This window comes from Trachypithecus francoisi, unplaced genomic scaffold (assembly GCF_009764315.1).
Source record: "Trachypithecus francoisi isolate TF-2019V2 unplaced genomic scaffold, Tfra_2.0 Lachesis_group8, whole genome shotgun sequence".
Taxonomy (NCBI): Eukaryota; Metazoa; Chordata; class Mammalia; order Primates; family Cercopithecidae; genus Trachypithecus; species Trachypithecus francoisi.
Genome location: NW_022681473.1, coordinates 17,970,704 through 17,992,996, shown reverse-complemented (window position 1 = coordinate 17,992,996; position 22,293 = coordinate 17,970,704). Strand labels below are relative to the sequence as shown.

General features: G+C 45.3%; 1 protein-coding gene and 1 long non-coding RNA gene across 5 annotated transcripts in view; one reads left to right on the top strand and one right to left on the bottom strand.

Moving 5' to 3' along the window:
- Nucleotides 1-188: 188 nt before the first annotated feature.
- Nucleotides 189-20,181, bottom strand: LOC117080901. Its single transcript, XR_004436002.1, has 4 exons — nucleotides 19,970-20,181; nucleotides 17,964-18,059; nucleotides 1,107-1,278; nucleotides 189-456 (listed from the first exon to the last, which is right to left on the bottom strand). It is a non-coding gene; the product is annotated as an uncharacterized LOC117080901 (long non-coding RNA).
- Nucleotides 20,159-22,293, top strand: part of CUNH11orf49 (chromosome unknown C11orf49 homolog) — a 226,603-nt gene continuing 224,468 nt past the window's right edge. For all 4 annotated transcript variants that reach the window (XM_033206304.1, XM_033206308.1, XM_033206306.1 and 1 more), the window contains exon 1: nucleotides 20,159-20,346. In XM_033206304.1, the coding sequence (XP_033062195.1) occupies nucleotides 20,301-20,346 (46 nt within the window). In that variant the 5' untranslated portion in view covers nucleotides 20,159-20,300. The remainder of the gene's footprint in view (nucleotides 20,347-22,293) is intronic.

The window sequence follows — 22,293 nt, the reverse complement described above, 5'->3', positions numbered from 1 at the left end:
CACGCTCACCCCAGCTCTATGCTTCAGAGGAGCACCTGAGCTGACCCAAGTCGCCTGGACATGACCCCGGCCCCCCCTACCGGCCCCAAGTCCAGACTTGATTGATGTCTCCGAATACGTAAGGCTTGCGGATGCATAATCCTCTTGGGTCTTTATTGACATCAAACAAGGGACATCAGGGGGCCTGGAGTGCTATATCTTAACTAGCGTTCTCCCTGTCAAAATTCCTTTTCTGAGATTTTCTTCTCCCTCGCCTCCCCCGGTCTAGGCAGCGTTGTTCTTGGGCTAAATAATTCACCGACCCCCTCTTTTCATTCACTCATTTCCTGAGCTGGTTGTCTGGGTCCTGTTGCTCCAGCTCAGACGCCCAGATTCGGCCCAGACAGACTTAGTTCCTCCTTGCTGTCTTTATAAATCACCGTTGTTAGCCTCTTCACCTTCTTTGACTTTGTGATCCTGACAGGGAAGGGAGGGGGTCAGGAAAGAAGTCCTCATGGGCAACTGCACTCCCACAAAGCCCTCAACCTCCTTCTAGCCCCAGTCTGTAGGTCCTTACCTCAGATTTAACTTTTGATTTACTACATAAAAATCATAAACTTGTCTCTAGTCTTCCTTCCTTTTGTGGTCTACTCTCCCTAATGCATATTAATAATACGGGTTAATTTCACCACCTTCCATTTTTTCCAGGTTGAATCTTGTTTTGTTCCTTTTGCCCAAATGCCCAACTTTCTGATGGCCCAGTATATCGTTTTTTTCCCTCCCAGCTGACATGCCAGCATTTCCTGGCTTTGGATCGTCTATGGATATCATTAACTCACTTTCTTCACCAGTAAATACAGTCAGGAAGACCCAAATGCCCCCTGTTAGCTGAGGGGAAAGTAATTTGGCATAGTGCAAAGTGGTTATTGGATTTCTCCAAATAGATACATTGACATTTCATCCTTGCTTGTTTTTTTCAATACTTCACTTCAAATTACCATCTTTTACCAAAGCTAAGATGAACCGTACTTTGCAACAGCAACAGCAACAACAACAACAAAAAGATGTAAGGTGTTAACTCCTTGTTAGGCAGTAGTTTTCTATATCGTTTTGCCTGAAATTTTTACCCAGATGCAATGTGGTTGAACTGGCATCACCATGGTAACTATTACTGAGGCATTTTCTGGGTGTGTAGTTCTTCTTGCTAACTGAAGGCGGCAGTAGAGTCAGGTCAGGTTTACATGATCTTGGGGCTAGGAAAGACAGTCAACCTTTCTGGCCTCCATCAGCTATCATAGCCTAAAATCCGAGGAGAAAAAAAAAACGTAAACAGTAGAGGCTGATTCCTCAGCACCCTCCTTCCCACCTCTCCTCATTTCTTTTTTTTTTTTTTTTTTTGAGACGGAGTCTCGCTCTGTCGCCCAGGCTGGAGTGCAGTGGCCGGATCTCAGCTCACTGCAAGCTCCGCCTCCCGGGTTTACGCCATTCTCCTGCCTCAGCCTCCCGAGTAGCTGAGACTGCAGGCGCCCGCCACCTCGCCCGGCTAGTTTTTTTTTTTTTTTTGTATTTTTTTAGTAGAGATGGGGTTTCACCAGGTTAGCCAGGATGGTCTCGATCTTCTGACCTCGTGATCCGCCCGTCTCGGCCTCCCAAAGTGCTGGGATTACAGGCTTGAGCCACCGCGCCCGGCCCCCACCTCTCATTTCTTAATACAGGTTTGGTTATTCTCAGGGTTTCATATATGTTGCTTATGAAGACTTGTTTTTTTTTTTTTTTTTCTTTTTTGAGATGGAGTTTTGCTCTTGTTGCCCAGGCTGGAGTGTAATGGCGCCATCTTGTCTCACTGCAACCTCCGCCTCCCGGGTTCAAGGGATTCTCCTGCCTCAGCCTCCCGAGTAGCTAGGATTACAGGTATGTGCCACCACGTCTGGCTAATTTTGTATTTTTCATAGAGACGGGGTTTCTCCATGTTGGTCAGGCTGGTCTCGAACTCCTGACCTCAGGTGATTCGCCCGCTTCGGCCTCCCAAAGTGCTGGGATTATAGACGTGAGCCACTGTGCCTGGCCGAAGACTTTTTTTTAAATCTGTTGGGAAAGACCTTGGGATTCTGGAGACCATATTTTTTTCCATCTGAAAACCAGGGACATTTGGTAGAATGAGTACAGTTGTCCCAAAAAAATCCAGGACAGGCGGTCCCCATACTTTCAGTGTCAGGGGATTAAGAAGTTATAAACAGTTTCCACTCTGTATGCAAAGGACAGGTTCCTTTCCAGAGGCATGATTTGTGTTGTTTTTCTGGAACTGGAGAAGAAATGAGACGCTAGCTGTCCCTGTCTGACTCAGCTCGAGAGACTGTTTCCTATGTGCATCCCAAGTCCTTCTCTAAGGTTCAGCACAGTTCTGGTGCGCAGAGTCATCTCTGGCTGCTGTGAGTCAGTGGGAATATCAATGGGTAAGAAACTAGCTTCGTGCATAGTCCCTGTCTGGGTCACCCCCTAGGGTGAGTTAAGTCTTGGCTGTCAGAAACTGTTCTTGTGCCAGGAGTACTAAGCCATATTTATTTTTACGAGGCCTCTCAGACTTTCTTGTTTGGAGTGAGAGATCCTGAAAAGCATGCCAGAATGGGCTGTTTGTCTCCCTTTCATTGTCCTCTGGGACATGCCCCTAGAAAATTTGTAGGGGACTGCCAATTCCAGAGGGGTCTCAGAGGCCTTGGTTTCCTCAGAAACACCACCCCTTTCCTTCATCTTTCTAGGACAGTCCAGGGGACTGAATTTCCAAGATCAGAATATTGCCATGAATTAGACCATCACTAGTGGTCTTTTCAAAGGAAACACAGGCAGTGCTAAGGAAACAAGATAGGGGTGGGCACTATTTTGATCCAACTGGGTTGGTAGAATTCTCTTATAACCTGGGAATCATTCAACAACCTGAATTTCTATATGTAATTCTTCTGCAAGAGAATAAAGCCTGAAGTTTAACACTTCAACACTTCTCAACCACAGGTGGTTCTCAACCACAGGTGAATTGGCAGGCATGGGGCAATATCTAAAGACTTCCTTCCTTCCTTCCTTCCTTCCTTCCTTCCTTCCTCCCTCCCTCCCTCCCTTCTTTCCTTCCTCCCTTCCTTCCTCCCTTCCTCCCTTCCTCTCTTCCTTTCCTCCTCCTTCCATTTGTCCCTTTCTCTCTTTCTTTTCTTCTTCCATTTTATTTTATTTTGTTTTGTTTTATTTTATTTTATTGAGACGTAGTCTTACTCTGTCACCCAGGCTGGAATGCAGTGGTGTGATGTTGGCTCACTGCAACCTCTGCCTCCTGGGTTCAAGCAATTCTCCTGCCTCAGTCTCCTGAGTAGTTGGCATTACAGGCATGCACCACCATGCCTGACTAATTTTTGTATTTTTAGTAGAGACGGGGTTTCACCATGTTGACTGGGCTGGTCTCGAACTCCTGACGTCGGATGATCTGCCCACCTCGGCCTTCCAAAGTGCTGGGATTACAGGTGTGAGCCACCATGCTTTTTCTTTTAGAGACAGGGTCTCACTATGTTACCAAGGCTGGAGTGCAGTGGCTGTTCAGAGGCACAACTACAGCACACTGCTGCTTTGAACTCCTGGCCTCAAGTGATCCTCCTGCCTCAGCCTCCCAAGTAGCTAGAACTACAGGTGTGCCCCACCGCACCCAGCAATTTTGGGGAGTTGATGTTACTGGCATCTAATGAATAGAGGCCAAAGATGGTGCTTAACATTCTACAGTGAGCAGGGCATCCCCCACAACAAAGAATTATCCATCCCAAAATGTTAATAGTGCCAAGGTTGAGAAACTGCTTTAAAAGATTAAAAACATGAGACTGCAAAGAATTACTCTATCCTATTTCCAGAATCACTTTCTTGTTGAAGGCAGTGTCAATGGAGATAAGTTTTGTTTTTGTTGTTTTTGGTGTTGTTGTTTTGTTGTTGTTGTTGTTTGAGACAGAGTCTCCCTCTGGGCCCCAGGTTGGCCTGATCTCAGCTCACTGCAACCTCTACCTCCTGGGTTCAAGGAATTCTTGTGCTTCAGCCTCCCAAGTAGCTGGGAATACAGGCGTGTGCCACCACACCTGACTAATTTTTTTTTGTATTTTTAGTAGAGACAGGGTTTCACTATGTTGTCCAGGCTGATCTCCAGTGATCCGCTCGCCTTGGCCTCCCAAAGTGCTGGGATTACAGGTGTGAACCACTGTGCCCGGCCAGTTCTTAAAACTTTAGAAGAGAAAACACAGCTAAGGGGACTAATAGAGTCCTATACCTATTTGCTTTAGAAAGGCTTAATGTCAGGATTCGCTTAATCAGTAACTACTTATAAAGGGTGTATTATGCGCCAGGTACTCTGAGGCAATGATGAACTAATAAATATATTGGGTCCCTGGAACTTACAGTCTGATGGTTGAAGGAGGCTGCAAGTTTGCAGAGGCATTTAAACAATGCTCCCACAAATGAATTTGAAGTTACAAATGTTAGAGGCTTTGAGGGAATAGTACAGGGTTCTATGAAAGGAAAGACTGGACTTAGATTTGGGGGTTCAAGGAAGGCCTGCCAGAGGCACTGACACCTAAGCTGAGTAAGAGCCATCAGGCTAGGAGTGGATGAGGCCTTCCAGGCAGAAGGAACAGTGTGCGTGTAGGCTTGGAGCCAGGAAAGACTCCATAGGATGTAAGGAAAAGTTTTTCTAACTTTCAGCAACAGGTTTGCTTTTATCTAGGTTCAGGGGGCTACTACTGAAGACCAGAAACAGTGAAAGCGTGAAAGCCTGAGAGAATAGTCTCATTTGCATTTCTGTGCTTTTTAAAATTGCAAACCCTCCACACTGCCATTTCTTTTCTTTTCTTTTTTTCTTTTTCTTTCTTTCTTTTTTTTTTTTGAGACGGAGCTTCACTCTATTGCCAAGCTGGAGTGCAGTGGCGCGATCTCGGCTCACTGCAACCTCCACCTCCTGGGTTCAAGTAAGTCTCCTGCCTCAGCTGCCCGAGTAGCTGGGATGTGCACGCACGACCACACCCAGCTAATTTTTGTATTTTTAGTAGAGATGGGGTTTCACCATGTTGGCCAGGATGGTCTCGATCTCTTGACCTGGTGATCCGCCCGCCTCGGCCTCCCAGAGTGCTGGGATTACAGGCGTGAGCCACCACGTCCGGCCCACACCACCATTTCTAGTGCCAATAGTTTTCATGTTCCAGCTCAGTAGTGGTTCTCTAGTCAGGATCTGGGGCATGTGGCTGATTCAGATCCCTGGCCTAACTTGGGGCACACCCTGATAGGTGGGGCTTTCTGGCTCATTTTCATCTCCTAGAAGCCTGATATTCACACACCGGGCACATATAAATAGAGTCTCTGCAGCAAATAGCTCAGTATATCTTGCTTCTTTTAACAGTAAAGATATATTCAGAATGTTGGAGTAAACAGATCAATGAATAAATGCTCATCTGATAACAAATATGAATGAAGCATCTATGTAAATGGCCTCTCTGTTTTCACACTTGCCCCTTTATAATGTGTTCTCTGCACAGCAACCAGAGTGACTTTTTAAAAAATATTAACTCATGGTCTGGCACAGTGGCTCATACCTGTAATCCTAGTACTTTGGGAGGCCAAGGTGGGAGGATTGGTTGAGCCCAGGAGTTCAAGACCAGCCTGGGCAACATGGTGAAACCTCATCTCTACCAAAAAAAAAAAAAAACAAAAAATTAGCCAGGCGTGGTGACATGTTCCTGTAGTCTCAGCTACTCAGGAAGCCGAGGTGGGAGAATCACCTGAGCCCAGAAAGTTGAGGCTGCAGTGAGCCATGATCTCGCCACTGCACTCTAGCCTGGGTGACAGAGTGAAACCCTGTCCCAAAAAATAAAATTAAAATAAAAATAAAATTCAGGCCGGGCGCGGTGGCTCAACCCTGTAATCCCAGCACTTTGGGAGGCCAAGATGGGCGGATCACGAGGTCAGGAGATCGAGACTATCCTGGCTAACACGGTGAAACTCCGTCTCTACTAAAAAATACAAAAAACTAGCCGGGCGTGGTGGCGGGCGCCTGTAGTCCCAGCTACTCGGGAGGCTGAGGCAGGAGAATGGCGTGAACCCGGGAGGTGGAGCTTGCAGTAAGCTGAAGTGAGCTGAGATCCGGCCACTGCACTCCAGCCCGGGCGGCAGAGCGAGACTCCATCTCAAAAAAAAAAAAATAATAAAAATAAATAAATAAATAAAATAAAATAAAATAAAATTCAGATCATGGCTTAAAATTTTCCAATGCTTTCCTGTTGCACTTGGAATAAAATTCTTACTTCTTGTGTCACCTTCAAGGTCCTTCATGACCTCACATCTGCTTACTTCTTTTTTTTTTTTTTTTGAGACAAAGTCTTGCTCTGTTGACCAGGCTGGAGTGCAATGGCACAATCTTGGCTCACTGCAACCTCTGCCTCCTGAGTTCAAGCGATTCTTCTGCCTCAGGCTCCCAAGTAGCTGGGATTACAGATGTGCGCCACCATGCCCAGGTAATTTGTGTATTTTTAGTAGAGACAGGGCCTCACTATGTTGGCCAGTGCTGGGATTACAGGCGTGAGCCACCACACCTGGCCCTGCTTACTTCTTTGACCACTTTTGCCTCACTCATTCCGCTCTAGCCACGCTGGCTCCCTTTCAGTTCGGCAACTTGCCATTGTTTCTGTCCTACAACTTGTGCACATGGTGTCTCCTGTACTTCTAATGCTGTTCCCCTAGGCCAGGTGCAGTGGTGGCTCATGCCTGTAATCCCAGCACTTTGGGAGGCTGAGGCAGGTGGATCACTTGAGGCCAGGAGGCCAGGAGTTCGAGACCAGCCTGGCCAACATGGTGAAACCCTGCCTCTACTAAAAACACAAAAAGTAGCCAAGGGTGGTGATGTGCACCTGTAATCCCAGCTACTTGGGAGGCTGAGGCAGGAGTCCCAGCTACTCGGGAGGCCGAGGCAGGAGAATCACTTGAGCCTGGGAGGTGGAGGTTACAGTGAGCCCAGATTGTGCCACTGCCTCCAACCTGGGCGACAGAGGGAGGGAGACTATCTATAAAAAAGAAGAAGTCGAATGCTGTTCCCCAGACCCTTCCTGTGACTGGTCTCAGCTCAATATCACGTCCTCAGAGAAGCCTCAACTTCAGAGATGTCTCATCTTATCACCCTAAAGTTGCCTCATTCTCACTTACTGCCGTATCCTATTTTATTTTCTCCACAGAGTTTATCATTCTTTGAAATAATCTTGTTTGTTGTTGTGTATTTATATCTGTCTATGTGATCACTATTAGATGAACTCCAATGGAGCAGGGATTTTTTTTTTTTTTAATTCTCCAGCACCTGCGAATAGTGCCTAACACATATTGATCAATAAATTTTTGGTAAATGAATGAAAAGTAGACAGTCAGCTAGGGCCAAGGAAATACAAAGATGAGTAAGATAAGGTCCACAGGGCCAGGTGTGGTGGCTCACGCCTGTAATCCCAGCATTTTGGGAGGCCAAACGGGGAGGATGACTTGAGGCCAGGAGTTTGAGACCAGCTTAGGCAAGAGAAGGAGACCTCATCTCTGAAAAAAAAAAAAAAAAAAAAAAATTAGCCAGGCGTGGTGGTGCGTGTCTGTTGTCCCAGATACTCGCGAGGCTGAGATGGGAGGATGGCTTGAGCTGGGAGTATTGAGGCTGCAGTGAGCTGTGATCATGCCACTGCACTTCAGCCTGGGCAACAGACGGAGATCCTGTCTCAAAAAAAAAAAGATAGGCTTCATAACTTTAAGAAGCTCAGAATCTAGAGGAGAGGAAGACTTCAAAAGCAATGACAGCATGATAGAAGTAATGTATAAAGGATTGTGGGAACAGAGAAGAGAGGACCTTTAAGTTTGGAATAGCTGGGCATTAAAGGTGGGGGAAATTGCACCATGTAAATAAGGGAAAAAATGAGGAGGGGGCACATATTCCAGATGGAGGAAATGGCATCAGCAAAGGCATAATGTCTTGCAAGTGGCTGCCATGTTTGGAGAATGATCAAAACTCTTGTGTGGCTGGAAGAACATAGGGTGATTAGGGAAAGTAGAAAGGAGACCTCTTTTCCTTTTTTTTTTCTTTTTGAGACGGAGTCTTGCTCTGTCGCCCAGACTGGAGTGCAGTAGCACAGTCTCGGCTCACTGCAACCTCTGCTTCCCAGGTTCAAGCGATTCTCCTGCCTCAGCCTCCTGAGTAGCTAGGACTACAGGCGTGCGCCACCACACCCAGCTAATTTTTGTGTTTTTAGTAGAAACGGGGTTTCACTCTGTTGGCCAGGCTGCTCTCGAACTCCTGACCTCAAGCAATCTGCCCAAGAAAGGGGACCTCTCAATAACCAACTATTACTGAAAATTGTTTCTGAATTAAATGCCCTTTATATTTTTTATATCTGTTTATTCAATGAGCAGTAACAGTTTCTACAAACTACAAGGGAGGGATTGTACTTTTATTTTTTTTGGTCTTTTTTTTTTTCTTTTTGAGACGGAGTCTTGCTCTGTCGCCCAGACTGGAGTGCAGTAGCACAGTCTCGGCTCACTGCAACCTCTGCTTCCCAGGTTCAAGCGATTCTCCTGCCTCAGCCTCCTGAGTAGCTAGGACTACAGGCGTGCGCCACCACACCCAGCTAATTTTTGTGTTTTTAGTAGAAACGGGGTTTCACTCTGTTGGCCAGGCTGCTCTCGAACTCCTGACCTCAAGCAATCTGCCCAAGAAAGGGGACCTCTCAATAACCAACTATTACTGAAAATTGTTTCTGAATTAAATGCCCTTTATATTTTTTATATCTGTTTATTCAATGAGCAGTAACAGTTTCTACAAACTACAAGGGAGGGATTGTACTTTTATTTTTTTTTGGTCTTTTTTTTTTTTTTTCCTTTTTGTGGAGAATGGGGTCTCGCTATATTACCCAGGCAGGTCTCGAACTCCTGAGCTCAAGCTATCCTCCCGCCTCTGCCTCCCTGAGAGCTGGGATTACAGGCGTGAGCCACTGCGCCCGGCTATTTTTATTTTTAAAATTCATCTTTCTATTCTTTTTATACCTTTGACTCTAGACAAATAATACTTTTCCCAGGAGAGAGATGGGCTAGGTAGTAGGTTTACATCTGGTTTTCTTTTTTTAAAATTATTTTTATTTTTTTAGAGATAGGCTCTCACTGTGTTGCCCAGGCTGGAGAGCAGGGGCTATTCACGGGTGCAAGCACAGCACACTATAACCTCAAACCCCTGGCCTCAAGTGATCCTCCTGCCTCAGGCTCCTGAGTAACTGGTTCTATAGATGTGCATTAATGCACTTTTTTTTTTTTTTTTTTTTGAGACAGAGTCTTGCTCTGTCGCCCGGGCTGGAGTGCAGTGGCCGGATCTCAGCTCACTGCAAGCTCCACCTCCCGGGTTTATGCATTCTCCTGCCTCAGCCTCCCGAGTAGCTGGGACTACAGGCGCCCACCACCTCGCCCGGCTAGTTTTTTGTATTTTTTAGTAGAGACGGGGTTTCACCGTGTTAGCCAGGATGGTCTTGATCTCCTGACCTCGTGATCCGCCCGTCTCGGCCTCCCAAAGTGCTGGGATTACAGGCTTGAGCCACCGCGCCCGGCCTAATGCACTTTTTTTTAAAAAACTGAAACCTAAAATATTAGTCTCCTAAGAAAAGCTTAATAAATTAACTTAAATATTCTTTTTTTTTTTTTTTTTTTGAGACGGAGTCTCGCTCCATCGCCCAGGCTTGAGTGCAGTGGCGCCATCTCTGCTCACTGCAAGCTCTACCTCCTGGGTTTACGCCATTCTTCTACCTCAGCCTCCCAAGTAGCTGGGACTATAGGCGGCCGCCACCACACCCGGCTAGTTTTTTGTATTTTTTTTTAGTACAGACGGGCTTTCACTGTGTTAGCCAGGATGGTCTTGATCTCCTGACCTCGTGATCCGCCCGCCTCGGCCTCCCAAAGTGCTGGGATTATAGGCGTGAGCCACCACGCCTAGCCGATTAACTTAAATATTCTTAAGAAAATCTTCCCCAAAGAGCAAAAGAACTACAATGTCAGGACAGAGCCTAAATTCTGTCTGGTCTAGGTTTATGCCTCTGATGATGCCTCTAAGTGGGTTTGTCAGGGTTGTCCTTTGATGTCCCCCTCAAAACAACAGTATCATAACACACTAGATTCTAGTTGCCCTTCAAGGCTATATGGAACTATCATCAATGGGCTTATCTAAACCCATTTTGAAGCTGTGTGGATATTCATTCTTTTTGATAAGTTCTTGTGTCCCCACCCAAATCTCAACTTGAATTGTATCTCTCAGAATTCCCACGTGTTGTGGGAGGGACCCAGGGGGAGGTAATTGAATCATGGGGGCCAGTCTTTCCCATGCTATTCTTGTGATAGTGAATAAGTCTCACAAGATCTAATGGGTTTATCAGGGGTTTCCGATTTTGCTTCCTCCTCATTTTTCTCTTTGCCGCCACCATGTAAGAAGTGCCTTTTGCCTCCTGCTGCAATTCTGAGGCCTCCCCAGCCATGTGGAACTGTAAGTCCAATTAAACCTCTTTTTGTTCCCAGTTTCAGGTGTGTCTTTATTAGCAGTGTGAAACGAACTAATATAGTAAATTGGTACCAGTAGAGTGGGGCGTTGCTGAAAAGATACCTGAAAATGTGGAAGTGACTTTGGGACTGGGTTATAGGCAGAGGTTGGAACAGTTTGGAGGGCTCAGAAGAAGACAGGAAAATGTGGGAAAGTTTGGAACCTCCTGGAGACCTGTTGAATGGCTTTGACAAAAATGCTGATAGTGATGTGAACAATAAGGTCCAGGCTGAGGTGGTCTCAGATGGAGATGAGGAACTTGTTGGGAACTGGAGCAAAGGTGACTCTTGTTATATTTTAGCAAAGAGACTGGAGGCATTTTGCCCCTACCCTAGAGATTTGTGGAAATTTGAACTTGAGAGATATGATTTAGGATATCTGGTGGAAGAAATTTCTAAGCAGCAAAGACTTGGGTGTGTTAAAAGCATTTCATTTTAAAAGGGAAACAGAGCATAAAAGTTCAGAAAATTTGCAGCCTGACAATGCAGTAGAAAAGACAAACCCATTTTTTGAGAAATTCAAGCTGGCTGCAGAAATTTGCATAAGTAGCAAAGAGCCTAATGTTAATCCCCAAGACTATGGGGCAAATGTCTCCAGGCCATGTCAGAGACCTTTAAAGCAGCCCCTCCCATCACAGGCCCAGAGGCCCAGGAGGAAAAAGTGGTTTTGTGGGCTGGGCCTAGAGTCCCTGTGCTATGTGCTCTCTAGGGACTTGGTGCCCTGTGTCCCAGCTACTCCAGCCATAGCTGTAAGGGGCCAATGTAGAGCCTGGGCTGTAGTTTCAGAGGGTGGAAGCCACAAGCCTTGGCAGCTTCCACGTGGTGTTGAGCCTGTGGGTGCACAGAAGTCAAGAATTAAGGTTTGGGAACCTCTGCCTAGATTTCAGGAGATGTATGGAGATGCCTGGATGCCCAGGCAAGTTTGCTGCAGAAGTGGGGCCTTCATGGAAAACCTCTGCTAGGGCAGTGCAGAAGGAAAAGTGGGGTGGGAGCCCCCACACAGAGTCCCTACTGGGGCACTGCCTAGTGGAGCTATGAGAAGAGTGCCACCATTCTCCAGATGCCAGAATAGTAGATCTGCTGGCAACTTGCACTGTGTGCTTGAAAAAGCTGCAGACACTCAACACTAACCAATGAAAGCAGCCAGGAGGGAGGCTGTACCCTGCAAAGCCACAGGGGCAGAGCTGCCTAAGACCATGGGAATCCACCTTTTGCATCAGCGTGACCTGGATGTGAGACCTGCAGTCAAAGGAGATCATTTTGGAGCTTTAAAATTTGACTGCCCCACTGGATTTTGGACTTGCATAGACCCTGTAACTTGTTTTGGCCAATTTCTCCCATTTGGAATGGCTGTATTTACCCAATACCTGTACCCCCATTACATCCAGGAAGTAACTAGCTTGCTTTTGATTTTATAAGTTCATAGGCAGAAAGGACTTGCCTTATCTCAGATAAGACTTTAGACTGTGGACTTTTGGGTTAATGCTGAAATGAGTTAAGACTTTGGGGGACTGTTGGGAAGGCATGATTGGTTTTGAAATGTGAGGACATGAGATTTGGAGGGGCCAGGAGCAGAATGATATGGTTTGGCTGTATCCCCACCCAAATCTCAACTTGAATTTTATCTCCCAGAATTCCCACGTGTTGTGGGAGGGACCCAGGGGGAGGTAATTGAATCATGGGGATCGGTCTTTCCCGTGCTATTCTCTTGATAGTGAATAAGTCTCACGAGATCTGATGGGTTTATCAGGGGTTTCTGCTTTTGCTTCCTCCTCATTTTTCTCTTGCCACCACCATGTAAGAAGTGCCTTTTGCCTCCTGCCATGATTCTGAGGCCTCCCCAGCCATGTGGAACTGTAAATCCAATTAAACCTCTTTTTGTTCCCAGTTTCAGGTTTGTCTTTATCAGCAGCATGAAAACGAACTAATACAGACTTTTGACAAATACTTCTGTCTTTCTGGGTAGTGGAAATATTATAACAGCAAATAAAACATGTTCCCTGGCTGCACACAATTCTCAGTCCAAGAGGAGCAATACCCAGGCAAACAAATAAGTAAAGAATATGATAAATGCTAAAATACAGGTACATATCAGGTGCTAACTGGCTCCTTGGGAAATTGGATAAGGTATCATGGATGTGGTGACATTAAGCCTAGGTCGCTTTTGTTTTTGTTTTTGTTTTGAGACAGGCGTGACTCTGTCACCCAGGCTGGAGTGCAGTGGTACAACTGCAGCTCACTGCAACCTCCACCTCCCCAGCTCAAACAATCCTCCAGCCTCAGCCTCCCGAGTGGCAGAGATGGGGTTTTGCCATTTTGCCCAGGCTGGTCTTGAACTCCTAAGCTCAAGTCATCCATCTGCCTTGGCCTCCCAAAGTGCTGGGATTACAGGCGAGAGCCACTGTGCCTGGCCGTAACCTAGGTTTTAAAGGATGTGTAGTTTACTAGGCAGGAAATATGGTAGAGGTACATTCTAGACAGAAAGCTTACACCAAAGCAAAGGGTGTGAAAGAGCCCAATATGTTGGGGGATATCAAGTAGGAAAGCGTGGCTGTATGTGTCAGTTTGTAGAGAAGACTGAGTGGTGAGATGGCTGGAAGAGGAGGTTGGGACCAAGCTGTGAAGGGATTTATATGTCTGCATGTGAAGTTTTGCTTCTTCCTAGTAATGGTGAGTCAGCAGCAACACCTTTTTTTTTTTTTTTTTATGTAGATATGGTGTCTCGCTATGTTGATCAGACTCATCTCAAACTCCTGTCCTCAAGTGATCCCCCCACCTCAGCCTCCCAAAGTGCTGGGATTACAGGTGTGAGCCATTGTGCCTTGCCTAGCAACACTTTTTAAGAAGTAACATGGTCAAATTTGAACTTTAGAATAACACACTCTTGTGACAATATAGAGGATGATTTGGGGGAAAAAGAAAAAATAGACACAGAGACTCCAGCTTCTTGTCCTAAGATTCTGAAATTTGGGAACTCCCAGTTCATATCCTAAATTTGATATCTAGCACATTCCTTCTCATCCTTCTGAACTAATTCTCTTATGTACACGAAGCATTCTCTCTAAATGCTTTGTTATTAGTTACTTTCTTCCTGGGAATTTGTTTGTTTGAAACAGGGTCTCACTCTTACCAAGCTGAAATGCAGTGGCATGATCATGGCACACTGCAGCCTTGAATTCTTGGGCTCAAGTTATCCTCCCATCTCAGCCTCCCAAGTAGCTGGGACTTTAGGCGTGTGCCATGATGCCTGGCTAGTTTTTAAGTTATTTTAATTATTTATTTTTAAAAATATTTGTTGTAGAGATGGGTCTCACTATGTTGTCCAGGCTGGTCTCAAACTCCTGGGCTAAAGCAATCCTCTTGCCTTGGCTTCTCAAAGTCCTGGGACTATAGGCATGAGCCACCATGACTAGTCTGGGCACTTTTTTTTTTTTTTTTGAGATGGAGTCTTGCTGTGTCACCCAGGCTGGAGTGCAGTGGCATGATCTCAGCTCACTGTAACCTCTGCCTCCTGGTTCAAGCGATTCTTGTGCCTCAGTCTCCCAAGTAGCTGGGATTACAGGTGCATGCCACCGTGTCCAGCTAATTTTTATATTTTTAGTAGAGATGGGGTTTCACCATGTTGGCCAGGCTGGTCTTGAACTCCTGACCTCAGGTGATCCACCCACCTCAGCCTCCCAAAGTGCTGGGATTACAGGCGTGACCCATTGTGCCTGGCCAGTCTGGGCATTTTATACATGGTTATTTAGGTGTAGGAAGGATTTGCCAGTGCTTTCTGATTGACTTTTAATGTCTTTCTCAATGATGCCTTTTGTTTTTCTGGCCATTTTGTTTTTTTTGGTTTTGGGTTTTTTTTTTTTTTTTTTGGAGACAGGGTCTCCAGGTTGCTCCAGGTTGGAGTGCAGTGGCATGGTCACCCCAGGCTCAGTTAATCCTCTCACCTCAGCCTTCTGAGCAGCTGGGATTAAAGATATGAGCCACCATACTTGGCCACCTTTTTCTTTTTTTTTTTTTTTTTAATGAATTGATTGCCATGAGGCACCCACAAATCCTATTGATTGGTTGGTCTTTGTTTTCTAAACTTCTTTTTTTTTTTTTTTTTTTTTTTTTTTTTGAGACGGAGTCTCGCTCTATCTCCCGGGCTGGAGTGCAGTGGCCGGATCTCAGCTCACTGCAAGCTCCGGCTCCCGGGTTTACGCCATTCTCCTGCCTCAGCCTCCCGAGTAGCTGGGACTACTGTTTTCTAAACTTCTAATCTAGAAGGAAACAAACTCATTTAACAGACATTTATTGTATAACTGCTTTCTGCAGGCACTGCATGTGGTCCCAGAAATTTAAAGATGAGTGAAGACTGTCTCTGCCCTCATGGAACTCACAATCTAGTAGGAAGAATTTTTTTTTTTTTTTTTTTTTTTGAGACGGAGTCTTGCTCTGTCGCCCGGGCTGGAGTGCAGTGGCCAGATCTCAGCTCACTGCAAGCTCCGCCTCCCGGGTTTACGCCATTCTCCTGCCTCAGCCTCCCAAGTAGCTGGGACTACAGGCGCCAGCCACCTCGCCCGGCTAGCTTTTTGTATTTTTTAGTAGAGACGGGGTTTCACCGTGTTAGCCAGGATGGTCTCGAACTCCTGACCTCATGATCCGCCCGTCTCAGCTTCCCAAAGTGCTGGGATTACAGGCTTGAGCCACCGCGCCCAGCCGGAAGAATTTTTTAAAAAGACATAAATGGTTATAAAAGTGCATACTAGCTGGGCGCGGTGGCTCATGCCTGTAATCCCAGCACTTTGGGAGGCTGAAGCGGGTGGATCACCTGAGGTCGGGAGTTCGAGAGCAGCCTGACCAAAATGGAGAAACCCTGTCTCTACTAAAAATACAAAACCAGCCAGGCGCAGTGTGCATGCCTGTAATCCCAGCTACTCAGGAGGCTGAGGCAGGAAAATCACTTGAACCCGGGAGGCGGAGGTTGTGGTGAGCCGAGATCACGCCATTGCACTCCAGCCTGGGCAACAAGAGCGAAACTTCGTCTCAAAAAAAAAGTGCATACTCTAGGACAAAAGAAGGCATAACTAATTTTTGTGGGCTATCAAGAAGAATCAGTAAATCATCCTTCCTTTCAAACTATGTGAATGTGTAATTTGCAACTGTTTTTGCAGCATTTGAAAACATAGAATAACAAGAAGGTAAAGCCCATAATTACCTTTGAACTTCAGTTCAATTTAAGCCATATCCCCTTAACTACTTTCTTATAATGCATTAGTTATTCTTAACTGTCCAAGAGTTTGTGAACATTTCTTTTCTTTACAAATTACTCCAAAGCTCTGGTCTATTGGCTTGTGGCAGTACAAAATGACCTTCTATAAATAGCATTTTTAATTGAAACATATGAATCCCAGGCAGTGGCATCACACTTAGTTTCTTCTGTGCTCTTGTGGAAGATAAGTCTTTCATGCAGAGCCTAGTAGCTCAGCGTGAATTTCATGACCTGCATTTCTTAGTAGCTACTTTGCCTTTAGCATCTTTTCTGCTTGATGAGTGATAAAAGCTTGTCCTAGTTTCTTGAACCTGTTTTATAGCAATAATTCAGCCTGCATTTATTCTTTTCTTATTGCTTCCTTGAAGTTTAAAACTGTTTAGTGTATTCATCATTTGCTTTTCTATAGTCTTCAATTATAGGGAGGATTTTCTCCCATAGGTCTTCTGCAGAGCCAGAGATGTCTATTATTTTCTCATTGTAAAATCAGAAATTATAATCTGATAAATTGATATCTCAGCTGGGTGCAGTGGCTTATTAATGCCTGTAATCCCAGCACTTTGGGAGACTGAGGCAGGAGGATCGCTTGAGCTCAGGAATTCAAAACCAGCCTGGGCAACCTAGCAAGACCCTGTCTCTACAAAAATAAAAATATTATCTGGGTGTGGTGGCATGCACCAGTGATCCCAGCTACTCAGGAGGTTGAGGTGGATTACTTGAGCCCAAGAATTCCAGACTACAGTGAGTTGTGATTGCGCCATTGCACTCCAGCCTGGGTGACAAAGGGAGATCTTATATATATTCAAAAAAAAAAAAAAAAAAAAAGGCTGGGTGTGGTGGCTCATACCTGTAATCCCAGCATTTTGGGAGACTGAGGCGGGTGGATCACTTGAAGTCAGGGGTTCGAGACCAGCCTGGCCAACATGGCGAAACCCTGTCTCTACTAAAAATACAAAAATTAGGCGAGCGTGGTGGCACACACCTGTAGTCCCAACTACTCGGGAGGCTGAGGCAGGAGAATGGCTTGAACCTGGGAGACAGAGGTTGCAGTGAGCAGAGATTGTGCCATTGCACTCCTTTCCGGATGATGGAGTGAGACTCTGTCTCAAAAAACAAACAAACAAAAATGAAAACCGTCTCAATATATTCTATCTCTTGTTTTTTTCTTATTGTTCTGAATTTGATGTTTACATTCCTCATGGTGTAGTACTGCCTTTAACATCTGATGCTCTCTCTATTTTTCATCAATATCATATCACTTGCCTCTTGCCTCTTTTCAGGATTGTGGAGTTATCTTGTGACTTACAGATTTACTTGGGTGATTTTTTTTTTTTGGTAAATTTTTAAGAAATATATTATTATTAGTTAAGAACCTGAAAAGTCAATTTAAATCAAAAGCTGACATTTTTTTCTTTCTTTCACATTCAAGTCACAAAAAATACACTTGATTTTAACAACTCTTATATATTTCTACTCTTCTTAAGACTGGTGTAGTGTATGTTCCATTGAAAAATTTCATCAATAACCAATGTGTTTCCAAAATCTATTATCATGTAATCTATGACAGAAGAGAAATCTAGCAGTGGCTTCTTTTTGGGAAAAACAAACACTATCTGGAAGGTCATCACATCTGCTTACAAAATTTTAAAGATTTTCATGCCACTCATTTATTATTTGTTTGTTTTTAGGTTATAATACATGCATATGATAGAAAAACTTAAGACTATAGAAAAATATAAGGAAGAAAAATGTAAACAGTAATTCCACTACCAGTAAGGCCACCTGTTGTTTCCGTGAAACTTCAAATTTTTGTGAAGCCTTACTCTAGCAACCTCCTACTTTTCTCAGTCCTCCTCCTCAATAAACTGTTCAGGACATTCAGAGTGGAAGACTGACTTTGAATACAGGGGTCCTTCGGATTTTTATGGAAGGGATGGAACTGCAGGAAAAACCTACAAATTGCTCCAGAGATGACATCTTGTTCTCATTTAGCCTTCTTTGAGTCATTAACAGTCGGGCGCCACTGGTGCTGAAACTTATCATTATTATAACCACAAATGGGTTAATGCCCAAACAAAGCTATATTCTTGGGGCTGGTTCCCAGCTCCACCACACAGACCCCAGCAGCCAGCACCTGCCAAGTCCCAGGATGATGCTCCACAAATAAGACGATGTCAAATGTCCAGCCTGGACTCAACATTATCTTCTTTTATCTGGGAGCTTCCAGTTGCTAGCAGGGCAGAGCAAAGGAAAAATAAATAAATAAAAGCCAGGTCAACAAACCCTAAAAAAAGAGACTGTGTGGTTTAGTGGTCAGACCACTGGCTTGGATGTTGGGATAGCTGAGATCCAGTTCCAGCTCTACCACTCTGTGGCTGCATGATGCTAGGCAAGTCACTAGACAAGTCACTGTTGTGACTTGTGCCTCAGTTTCCCTAGTTAGAAAAGGGGAAAGTGCCTTAGAAAGTTGTTTTTTTTGTTGTTTGTTTGTTTTGAGACAGAGTCTCGCTCTGTTGCCCAGGCTGGTGTGCAGTGGTGTGATCTCGGCTCAGTGCAACCTCTGCTTCCCGGGTTCAAGTGATTCTTCTGCCTCAGCCTCCTGAGTAGCTGAGATTACAGGCGTGTGCCACCATGCCTGGCTAATTTTTGTATTTTTAGTAGAGATGGGGTTTCTCCATATTGGCCAGGCTGGTCTCGAACTCCTGACCTCGTGATCTGCCCACCTCAGCAGAAAGTTTTCATGAGGACAAATAAGATTATTTGCAAATAGCTACAAGTTGCTTGGGAATAAAGTAAAATTATCACTCTTAATAATTACTATGGTATTACCTTACTAATAAAATAGTAAAAAGCCACAGCTGTGGAACATATGAACCTCCCATAACCTCAAGCTAGATGGGGGAAGCAGATAAGAAGGCAATTAAAAAAAAAATCAGATTTGCTGGACTTCACACCAAATACCAAATTAGTAAATTTGCCTCAAGACACTAAGCCCTGCTCCTACTTTGGCTCTGTCCTTTTATCCTCACCACATCCAAACTTAGAGTGACTCACAGGAGCCTAGAATTGAGACACATATACAATTTTAAGGGAAAGCAAGAATTAGGAGGTTTGAGGCTCCTTGCTGGAGGAGGCTAAGAATAGGCCACTTGGAACACAAAGAGAAGAACCTCCTCTTTCCTTTTCCTCCCAGTGTAGGTGGTCTACTGGTTTCCCAGTCATTCCTTTGATAGCTTGATTTTGTTTTCTTTGTCTCTTTTTCACAAACCTCACCTTGTTGGAGGGGGAGGGCACCAAAAAAGTGAGGACAGAGTGGCTTTTTCTGCTATGACTGAACTGTGTCGAGTGCTACAGATCTCTGACCTGTTGTCAGGAGTAGGGAGGGACAAAAAAGTATTTGGGAACTTGAAAACCAAAGAATATTCTCTTAAAGGAGAAGTGAGCAATTGGGCATATGGGGAAAAAAATCTAATTGGTGATGTCGTTTCTGCAGCCCCTCCCCCTCAAGAAGAGCAATGTCTTGGTAGGAAAAAGGAAAGACACCTGGGAAGGTACCAAATAGTAAGGGCTAGGAATAGAAAGAAGAACCAAAGATAAAAAGGAATTGAGGCCGGGCCGCAGTGCCTCACGCCTGTAATCCCAGCACTTTGGGAAGCCTGAGGCGGTCGTATCACCTGAGGTCAAGAGTTCGAGACCAGCCTGGCCAACATGGTGAAACCCCCGTCTCTACTAAAAACACAAAAAATTAGCCAGGCGTAGTGGCGGGCGCCTGTAATCCCAGCTACTCCGGAGGCTGAGGCAGGAGAATCATTTGAACCCAGGAGGCGCTGGTTGCAATGAACCGAGATCATGCCACTGCAATCCAGCCTGGGCAACGGAGTGAGAATTGAGAAGAAATGGCAATTATCTCAGAGGAGTTAATGAGCACCTTTTGTGTGTCCAGTTGTCGTAGGCAGAAAAGACACATCTCTGACCTCTAGAAGCAGCCAGGGTATAAAGATACCTAAGCACTTTGTAGCAATTTAAGATAGTAAATACCAAAGAGATAAAAATAGGTAATGGGATACTAAGTGTTTACGAGGGCCAAAGGGCGGGGGCTATTATTGAGTTAGGATAAACAGTGTATAAAAGCAGGGATACTTATGAAATTCAGAAACTGCGTATATGGGCGGCTGACAGCAATTCTTCGACACCGGGAAACATAACGGATTCAAAAGAATTCTTCATCTCAGATTCCTCTAAAACCAAGTCTTCAAGAATGGGAGTCCAAAGAAACCTGGACCGTCGTGAAGCGACTGCCCCCGGAACTTGAGTTGCCAGTTCCACTTTGAGACACGGAGACTGTTTGTGTGACACCTCCTCCAGCTCCCGTCCCCTTTCCGCCGCGTGGGTGCCATGGCAACGGAGAGAGACGGCAACCTGGGTTCCGGAAGTCTGAGAGCTGGAGCTTTGAAGCCACCCGGGTCAAAGGATGCTGAGTCCGGAGCGCCTAGCCCTACCGGACTACGAGTATCTGGGTAGGAACCCCCCTTCAACTTTGGGGAGGAAAAGACTTGCAGACGAATTAGGCCGGGGTCTGGGAGGAGGCGGGGGCGGGGGCGGGGGCGGGGTCTGAGTGGGATCGAGTCCGGGTGATATGGGGAGGGGCGGAGAGACGGGGGTTCTAGGGCCTGAACCTGTAAGGCCGAGCAGGAAGGAGAAAAGCACCTGGGAAGTAAGAATTGTTTGAAGTGTAGGGGCTGGAACTCAGGCAATGTGGATTGTGTTCAAAGTGGGTCAGGTTGGAGTTGAGGATTTGGGGCCCTGTTGGGGTATTATTGACATGCTGTTAGTGGAGTAAGAATAACCTTGGAACCTCAAGTGCCAGATCAGTCATTCCGTGAATAACTGTCTTACCATTGCGGCGGCAGCGAACATGTCGAGCTTTTCTTTTTCATTAGGCACTGTGCTAAGCATTTTACATGCATTATTCTTCATTTGAATTTCTCACCTGCCCTAGGAGGAATTACCGTGTTTTCTTCCAGTTTTGCAGGTGGAGAAACTGGGGCTGAAGAGATAACTTGTGTAAGTTAGGCCACACAGCTAGAAAATGGTAGCACTAGGATCAGAACCGGATTTGCCCACTCCAACAGAACTTGAGATATTGACTTAGCTCTTGAGCTACGACTGTATATGTAGTACTTTGTTGAGCATCTTTAGTGTGTAACGCATTTAATGAATGAAAAAAGGCACACATACGCATGGATATGTACACACACACATATGCACACAATACACATTTTTTTTTTTTTTTTTTTTTTGAGAAGGAGTCTGACTCTGTCGCCCAGGCTGGCGTGCAGTGGCGGCGATCTTGGCCCACTGCAAGCTCCGCCTCCCGGGTTCACGCCATTCTCCTGCCTCAGCCTCCCAAGTAGCTGGGACTACAGGCACCCGTCACCTCGCCCCGCTAATTTTTTGTGTGTTTAGTAGAGAGGGGGTTTCACCGTGTTAGCCAGGAAGGTCTCAATCTCCTGACCTCGTGATCCGCCCGCCTCAGGCCTCCCAAAGTGCTGGGATTACGGGAGTGAGCCACCGCACATGCGAGAAGTTTTAAGTTTACAGAAAATTGAGCAGATAGTACAGCGAGTTTCCATATATCTTGGGTCTCCCTCACTCACAGTTTCCCCTATTATTTATGTTTTGCATTAGTGTGGTACATTTGTTACACTGGATAAACTAATATGGACATATTATTATTGCATATAATATATAATAATTAGGGTTACTTCTTTGTGTCGTTCAGTTCTGTGGGTTTTGATAAATGTATAATGTCATAGATTCACCATTCCATTATACAGAATAGTTTCACTGTCCTAAAAAATCCTCTGTGCTCCACCTATTGATCCTTCTCCCTCCCCCTGCAGCCCTTGCCAACCACTGATCTTATTGTCTCTAAAGTTTTGCCTTTTCCAGAATATCATGTAGTTGGAGTCATACAGTGTGTAAATTTTTCAGATGGGCTTCTTTAACTTAGCAGTAAGCATTTAAGTTTCCACCATGTCTTTCTGTGGCATGATAGCTCATTTCTTTTTTTTTTTTTTTTGAGACGGAATCTCACTCTGTCGCCCAGGCTGGAGTGCAGTGGCCGGATCTCAGCTCACTGCAAGCTCCGCCTCCCGGGTTCACACCATTCTCCTGCCTCAGCCTCCCCAGGAGCTGGGACTACAGGCGCCCGCCACCTCGCCCGGCTAGTTTTTTGTATTTTTTTTTTTTTAGTAGAGACGGGGTTTCACCATGTTAGGCAGGTTGGTCTTGATATCCTGACCTCGTGATCCGCCCGTCTTGGCCTCCCAAAGTGCTAGGATTACAGGCTTGAGCCACCGCGCCCGGCCGATAGCTCGTTTCTTTTTATTGCTGAATAATAATTCCATTGTATGGATGTACGATGCACATCTTTTTCTTTCTTTTTTTTTTTTTTTGAGACA